Source organism: Gavialis gangeticus, unplaced genomic scaffold, assembly GCF_001723915.1.
Source record: "Gavialis gangeticus isolate Ggan-Ray unplaced genomic scaffold, GavGan_comp1, whole genome shotgun sequence".
NCBI classification, from domain to species: domain Eukaryota; kingdom Metazoa; phylum Chordata; order Crocodylia; family Gavialidae; genus Gavialis; species Gavialis gangeticus.
This window is the reverse complement of record NW_017729025.1, coordinates 8118707-8127404: the sequence shown is the minus strand read 5'-3', so window position 1 is coordinate 8127404 and position 8698 is coordinate 8118707. Positions and strand designations below refer to the sequence as shown.

The window sequence follows — 8698 nt, the reverse complement described above, 5'->3', positions numbered from 1 at the left end:
CACAAGAGAAGGCTGAGGGGGATCTGGTGGCCTGTTACAAACTAGTCAGGGGGGACCAGCAGGCATTGGGGGGTCCCTGTTCCCCCGAGCACCGCCAGGAGTGACCAGGAACAACGGTCACAAGCTGGCAGAGGGGAGATTCAGGCTAGACATCAGGAGACGCGACTTCACGGTCAGGGCGGCTAGGGTCTGGAACCAACTTCCAAGAGAAGTGGTGCTGGCTCCTGCCCTGGGGGGCTTTAGGAGGAGGCTAGATGAACACCTTGCTGCGGTAGTTTGACCCCAGTACTCTTTCCTGCCATGGCAGGGGGTCAGACTCGATGATCTGCTCGGGTCCCTTCCGACCCTACTAACTATGAAACTATGAAACTATGAATATAGGGAGGCATTTGATTACCAAACATTTGATCTGAATCACTTGCTTCTGCCAGGCAGAAGTGCTCTGTTGCTTTTAACATGCCAGGTTAATATGGGCATTTTTTTTGTGCTGGCTCAGACGAGGAGGCCTGAAAACTGGTTTCTTTTCTAACAGCCAAGTCTTGCAGTGCCACTCAGCACTCCTGCTGAAACTAATGGGAATTTCCCCCCGGTGAGGAGCCAAGGCTCTCCTCTTGCATTTCCTGAAAGCACCGCTCACCGCTCCCAGGATGTGAACGTACATCAGAATAAGTGAAAATCAGAGACCTGGCAAATCTCACTTACCTCCCCACATACCACCTTCTGCAGGGAAACCACAGGGTCAGGTGTTTTGCTCTGTGCCCTGTAGGATAAACCCTGCCTTTGTCACATCAGTGAGAAGCAGATTCCCCTGCCCTGCTATTAATCATGCTTTAGGGGCAATGCTGTCTGGTGCTTAGAGTAAAGGAGTGGCATTCAGACTCCCATAAAGTCACGGAGAAGTTGGGCTGGAAGGGACCTCCAGAAGTCATCTAGTCCAACCCTTGGCCCTCGGCTGGATCATCCTATGCAAACCACCCTGTACAAATCCATAATCCAGATCCATGCCCCATTCTGCCACTTCTCACTTCCGCGATGCAGTCTGTTTGTCTGGACAGCAGGTGAGACGCCAGGCTGCTTTGCAGGGCTGTCCTGGATGGAACTGGAATTAGATGTAGCTATAGCAGGGCTGCCTACCCGGTGGCTTGCAGGCCACATGCGGCCGAGGAGGGGTTGATGTGCAGCTTCCAGGCTCCCGACTGGCCACTGCTCTCCCACATCTGTGGCTGCTATTGCAGGACTTCCCTCCCTCTGCTAATTCCTGCCCTTGTCCCAGGGGGTGGGACAGTGCAGAAAGCTGTGGGTGAGTCTGGGGTATGATGCAGCAGGATGAGGAGTGGGGAAGAGGAAGGTCACAGGCACATGGTGCAACGCAGGGGAGTTGTGGGCAAATGGTGCAGCGGCAGGGGGCATCCATGGGATGCATAGCCTGGGGGAGACTATGGCTCATCACAGCAGCATGAAAGTTGGACAGCCCTGAGCCAAAGCACTGGGACCTGCAGATTGAAAAGGGCGGCATGGGTGTTTCCCAGTTGTCATGTATTTCAGATGTTCCCAACCCCCAGGACTGGGCCGTGAAGGGTTGGCTGCTGGACCGGAAGTCCAGAAGTGACCGGTATACTGTGGACTGGCAGCCAACCCTTTTTTATACTTAGTATACACACAGACATTTTATACAGAGTATAAAAAAGGGTTGGCTGCCAGTCCATGGTATGCCGGTCACTTCCGGACTGCAGTTTGTCAGTCTGCAGTTTGCTGGTCTGCGGTCACTTCCAGGCCACGGTCTAAAAAGGTTGGGAACCACTGATATATATCTTCCCCATCAGCGTGAGCAATGTCCTAGCACTCCTGCTCTTAGATCTCGTGTGTCACGATTCTGTGACAGGAACAAACAACCACTGCGGATCAGGCTGTGAAAGCCAAGGGAACCCACTAGCCGTGGAGCTCTTTGAACGGCAGCTTGTACTTGGTCACTGATTTTTCAAGCACTTTCCCACCGAGCTGATTGAAGCGTTCCTCCTGAGACCAGATGCCATCAGGGACTCCGGCAGCTCCTGGGCTGTGGTGCCACCAAGCTCTCAGCAGACTTTTAACCATCCAGCAGGGGTCCTTTATAAATGCAATTTGACTCACCACTGTTCCCAGCTGGCTGTCAAAAACCACCTACCTTGGCAGCCAGAAGCACCTGAATTTGGAGCATCTCAGTGAAAAATGATTTTCTTGCCTGTGGACTTCCATATGGAAATCTGGGCCAGGGGCCTTTCCTGGTCGTGCACAAATAGCAGAAGACAAAGAACCCCCTCACCTCCATGGCACTCTCAGCGGCTCTTCTCTGTAGGCTGACATGGAGTCGTGAGGAAGGACAACTGGAAAAGCACCATTAAAAGTGTTATGAGAGCCTCTGATTTGGTTAAACAAGGAGGGGGAAAATAATTCTAAGCAATCCTAGAGTTGTCAATGTAAGATTAAGGCAGGTTCTTAGTGTTGGGGATGAAATCGAATTTTTAGCAGACTTCAGCCACAAGCCCTGGCTCTGGCCTCCCAGGCACTGTCTCTCTCCATGCCGGGCAATGGGACCAACCGCCGGGCCCAATACCCCAGGCACCAATGCTGACCTCCCTCCAGAAGTTGTATTGCATTTACCTGGGGTCCTTTGGACCTTCTGGTTGCTGAAAATTGGGCCCATTCTTTGCCAGCCTGTGTCTCTTCGCTCAGGCAGAGCAGGCGGTGCAGCTGTGCTTAGCACAGTCAGCACTGACTTTTCTCTGATAAGAGCAGCCGTGAGCTTGGCTTCTTGGTTAGCGCATCTGGGCTTGAGAGCGTTTGCACTGGAGACCATTGGGCTCAAAGCAGCCATGTCGTTCCCCACAGGGACTGTGCCCCAGCCACCCAGGGGAATGCTAGGCCCTTCTCTGTTGTCCATGACAAGGCAGGTCACTGGAGGGTGACAGGGCTTCATCCTTTTGCCCACTAGAGGTGCATCATCCCTCGCTTAACGGGCATGTGCCCTGGTAGCCCTCCATGCCCAGAATGCCCCCTCCCCGCACAGCTGCCTGCAGTCTTGCAGCACATAACCCGTATCGGGAAGGTCAAGGTGCGATTCAGTTGTGTTGCCTGTGACTGCTCTCACCTGGTCAGCCTGACCCCAGGTCCTGTTTGAGCCTCCTCCCCCAGAGTTAGCTTGCGGGACTGTGACACCATCGCCAGAAGGACAGAGGCTCTCTTCTGGGTCCACTTTGGGACCAGTGATCTCCCTGGGTCACAGACACCAGCTACATCAGCAGCAGGCAGTCGGCTATGTGAGCAAGCTCAAAAGCAGTTCTTCCCCTGTCCAGACCTCACGCTTGCCACCTGCCCCTTCTCTTTGCTTTCAGAGAGCCTTTAGGTCCTCGCAAAGGCTGCTATTATGCTGATCTCACCCCCCAGAGCTGGTTAAGTGCCCCTTCCTGGGCACTCACCAGGCTGCTGGGTTTAGATCCATACTAGCTCTAGCTCGACAGGCTTCAGCTCAGGCTCTGAGGTGCAGGTGCTACCTAGTGCCACTGCCATGGATCAGGACCCACAAGTCCAACTGCCAGAGGCCCCTGGTACTAACACTTTCCCTTAAATCTCCCCTCTGGCTTCAGCACATCCCTCATAGAGCTCAATTTTGAGTTGGTCTCCATGGTGCCACCCTGCCCTGCCCCTGGTTTGAGAGAGACCCCTCCTAAAGCAGGCCTTGTCCTTTCATAACCAACCTGTTTGCCTGACTGGGAGGCCGACGCCAAGTTTGTTCGCAGCCCACGTAGGAGCAGCGTTTTCACTGGATCGTAACCAGCTTTACTTCCCAGGATGCTTCTGCTGGTCATTAAAGGGATGGGGGTTCATGAAGGTTTACTGACTGCCCCCCATTTGTCTTCTACTAGCTGCAAGGGTCTCTCTCGACACCTCTTGCACTTTTCAGCTCAACATGGAGACTTACCGAGGCACTGGCAAACTGCTCTGCACTCCTGCAGCAATGGCCTCCAGTGAAGAAAGTGGAGGGTGCCAATTCACAGGTGCCCGTCGTTGTCGTTGGCCATCCCTTGATTGGAGGACGGTCTCTACCATGGCTCGCTGATGGGTCTTGAGGCAACTTGAGTCCTATCCTTGAGCCACTGACCTGTCTGCAGAAGCTATAGGGCTTCCCACAGGGTAGGCCATAGGCCAGGATTTCTCTCCTTTTCCTTCCTCCACTCAACAGTCCCAGTGGCACAGGCCTTGCTTTTGTCCTGGGAACAGGGCAACCTTCATGTTGATGAAAGAAAACCAACAGATTCACATCACTCTGAGCTTGCATGGCCATGATGAATAGCAAACATTCCTTTAACCTAGAGCCTTAGGCTTGAACATTTAATGCTTGGTCAAAACTATTTTTTAAAGACATGGTCGTATTCACAATGAATTCTCCACAAACAATGGGGATAAAAGTACTTATCATCTAGCAAATCAGCATCTCTGTAGTGGCTTGTGTGGTGTCATCTAGAAGATAGCAACACGTATGCCACTAGCAAGATACTGTTGAAAATGAAATGATATGCATTTCTCTACAGAACGTGTGCACGTTGGATGCCGGAAATCTGCTGCATGGCACGTTCAACAGCAAAATGAATGGGTATATTGTATGTACTGCCAGCTTAAAACTACAAAGTACATGTGCAGGAGACCACCCTTACTAGACAAGCATGGGACTTGAAATCAGGGTCCCCAGGTTTGATAGGATTTGTAAAAAGTCTTTCATTGCATGAGCAGTGGTTTAGCAGTCCTTAAAGCTGGTGCGTAAGGAATGCTTCTGTAACTAATCCATATTTAAAGGCATGACATTGGCATTCCTCAGTGGAAGAAAAGTCAAGTCTCTAATGGTTGGGTTAAGTATTGCCTTTCTCCCTCTAAACAGCAGACCGTGTAAAGATAGTGGGTTGTATCTAGATGTCTTTTGTGTCAAAGAAATGAAGATGCAAGTCATTCACTGCATCCCAGGTGCCCATCGTGACTGTTGAGCCTGCTACTGTAATGTTTCATAAACTACTGAGCTAAGAATTAAATACCTTGTCTTTTTTTTAGGCTCTGTACAAACTTTATAGTGCAGCAGCAACGCACAGACATTTGTACCACCATGCATTCCCTGCACAGAAAGCAGAATCTGCTGAAGGCTCAGAAAAGAAGCAGATGTAAACCGGAGGCTCTCAGGCAGCTGCATGACAGGAACACCTCCACCTTCTCATCGGTTAAATACTCTCACTGTTGTACCTATGCTCAAGTGTCTGAAGCTCCTGAAATGGAAAAGGGAGAATGAAAAAACAAAATGTGCTTGTAAGCTGGTTTGATGTGTTTGCTTTTTAAGTTTGGCAACACTGTTTGATGGGAAGATATAGGCATGTTTTTCATTTTGTTAATATGTACATATTTATTTTGCTGCAAATATATACAGTGCTCTTATAATTTTTAATATCAAACATCATTTCCAGCTGATTTAGGAAATCTTGTTTTCCGCTTTAAATCAGTACATGTTATTCTACAGGCATTAATAAAATGATGTGGTAATAGGACTACAAGTTTTCCAGAAAACATCTTGGCGGTCTTCGGAAGGATGACCTCTTCTTGTGTTACTCTCAGAATTTGAGCGAGCATATCATGTAACCAAAGGTTTTTGATTAATTAACTTTTTCCTCATATCTGCCATGACTACATGATTGCATCAGTACAAGTGAACAAAAATGTGTTAACTTGCTTTGTCAGAAATTGTAAGGAGAGTTCTTCTTGTATGGTATGTTTAATGATATTGTAAGGAAAGCAAACTTTTTCTGTTCCTAACTTTCATGCACAAAAAGATCACTTTGTACATGTATTTGAGAAAGTTTCACTGTATTTCTGTATATACACACACATACAGCATAGAATGTGTTCAACAGTTCTATCTATTCTTTTATTGTCAAATGATTAAAGTTTGCTTTTGGTTCCTACGAAGTGGATCCTATTGTAAACATTTACGTATTCATTGATGGTGCCCTCATAGCTTTTAATGTCAGACTCCAAGGTAAGCTTGTACTTTATCGGATAACTAAGAGATGTTTAGTTGTAAGCAGCAGGCTCGTTTCATCAGTCTTAAAAGGGCCCTTTACTTACCACCACGATTTCCTTTAAAATCAGCTGCAGACTACCACTGAGAAATGCACGCAGTGGAATTTGCTTCTGTTGATCATTCAGCTGCACCAACAGCATCAAACATCTGGCCTGTTGGCCAGATGCAATCCAGCCAAGATTTTATTTTATCTGACTCTGTTTCACAGGCCAGATTCAGATTCTGCATTATGGAAACTTCAGTTTAAAAAGTAGCTTCTGGATCTTACGGTTAAAGAAAAGTTCCCATATACAAAGTGATGCAAAGCCAGCGAGATCTTTGCCAGGGTCTGCAAACAACCTGAAATGCCCTATGGGACACAACACACATCCATACAGCAAGACTCGTGGAGGTGTTTGGCTCAGGAAATGACATGCTTTAAAGGCAGATTTTAAACTTCACAGATGCGTGGCCACCCAAAGAGCACAAGGACTGTACGCTGCTTGTGCACACACAGAAGACAGCACTATTTCCCACTGAATACTGCCGAATGCCCCAGAAATTTTATTCTGCATTCAGCTTGTGTGTCAGCCTCCTGTTGCTATCAGTTGGCGATCTTCTGTGGATCAGGAACATTGGAGGGCCACCCATTTTATACACATGGCAGCGGAATTAAAATGCACTGTGGCCCTGCCCATGGATTGAGTTTAACATCGGTTATGCAGACCAAATCTTCCCAGGATCTTGTTATTGTTTACACCTTTTCACAGAATCATAGAAAGTGAAGGTTGGAAGGTACCTCAGGAGGTCACATCTAATCCAGTGGTTCTCAAAACTTTTTTGTACCGGACCCATTCATAAACATCAGTGGCCAGTCTGACCCACTGCCCCCTGCCCAGAGTCCCCCACCGTGGAGAAGGGAACCCCCACGCAGCCCCTTGCAGGCTGGAACTCTGCCAGCCCGCAAGGGAAAAGCCACAGATTCCCACGTTTATCTCTTCTAAAGGAAAATCCATTTTTAAAGTTTGTTCACAACCCTTTCATATATTTTTGCAATCCACTTTTGGGTTGCAACCCACGGGTTGAGAAATGCCGATTTAGTCCAAACCACTGCTCAAAGCAGGACCATCCCCAACTAGATCATCCCAGCCAAAGTTTTGTCTAGCTGGGTTTTGAAAACCTCCAAGGATGGAGCTTCCAACTACCTCTCTGGATAACCTGTTCCAGTGCTTTACCACCCTCCTAGTGAGAAAATTCTTCCTAATATCTAACCTAAACTTCCCTGGCTGTAACTTGTGCCCATTGCTCCTTGTTCCGTTACCTGCCCCCACTGAGAAATAGTCCAGCTCCATCTTCTTTGCAACCCCCTGCAGGGAGTTGAAGGTTGTGTTTAAATCCCCCCCTTGGTCTTCTCTTCTCCAGACTAAATCTGCCCAGTTGCCTTAGCCCCGTTTCATAAGTCATGTCCCCAAACCATTTTAAATGCCCTCTGCTGGACTCTCTCCAACGTGTCCACATCATTTCTATAGCGGGGGACCCAAAACTAAACACAATACTCCAAGATGTGGCCTCACCAGTGCTGAATGGAGGGGAATAATCACTTCCCTTGACCTACTAGCAACACTCCTACCAAAGCAGCCCAGAATGCTGTTAGCCTTCTTGGCACCATGGGCACACTGCTGGCTCATGTTCAGTTGATTGTCCACTATTGCCCCCTGGTCTTTGTCTGCAGAGCTGCTGCCCAGCCAGTTACCCCCAGGCTGCACTGCTGCATGGGGTTGTTCTGTCCTAAGTGCAGGACTCTGCATTTGTCCTTGCCGAACCTCATAAGATTCCTTTTGGCCCAGTCCTCCAATTTGTCTAAGTCACTCTAAGTCACCCTTATCAGAGCACTTTCATAGTTGTGCGGATTGGCTCTTACTACCTTTCAAAATATATCTGTGCTATGTCCACTGTCCCAGCCGCCTGCGGAGGGTTTAGATTGAGAGTGTGGTCAGGGGTAGAAAGGTAAGAAAGATTTATTGACTTAAAAAAACCCACAACTACACGTAGTAACAAAAAAACGATGACAGACAAAAGCAATTCGCATCAGCAACTTATTGGCAGTGCCTCTGATGCTCGATACACAGCAAGCTTCTCTTTCCACAAAGTTCAGTGGGGTCAGGCGTCCCCGAACAACGCTGTCTGAGGGGTGCCGGGAAGGACCCTGGAATACAATTCTTGGGCTCCTCCAAGTCCACGGGCCCGCTGATCCAGGCACCAGCTAACTAACCCTTTTCACAGAGCTGCATCTTCCTTCTGAATGGTTTCCAGATATTTCAGCTAATTTATAGCTTCTGAAAGACACTGATAATGTACAACCACTTAGATTCCATTTTTTTCAACTGTCCTTAGACTGACTAACAGCAGTACAAGCCTTGCATTTCTTTGATAAGGTAATTTTAACTGTGCCACAGGGCCTTACTACTTCTAGGCTTTGCTAAATTTATTAGGCTTTACTTTATACAAGGCCTCACTACATCTTAAACTATAATTAGGCTTTTAGCAACAACTTATAGCTTAATATTTAAACAAATACAGAAAAACACTTGGTCTAATCTTCATAGAGCCTTCAGCAAGCAC

At 48.1% G+C, this 8698-nt stretch overlaps 1 protein-coding gene across 2 annotated transcripts in view; it reads left to right on the top strand.

Annotated features, from left to right (window-relative positions):
* ATL1 (atlastin GTPase 1) overlaps positions 1 to 5987 on the top strand; it is a 54878-nt gene extending 48891 nt beyond the window's left edge. For both annotated transcript variants that reach the window (XM_019518362.1, XM_019518361.1), the window contains one exon: positions 5080 to 5987. In XM_019518362.1, the coding sequence (XP_019373907.1) occupies positions 5080 to 5190 (111 nt within the window). In that variant the 3' untranslated portion in view covers positions 5191 to 5987. The remainder of the gene's footprint in view (positions 1 to 5079) is intronic.
* Positions 5988 to 8698: the final 2711 nt, after the last annotated feature.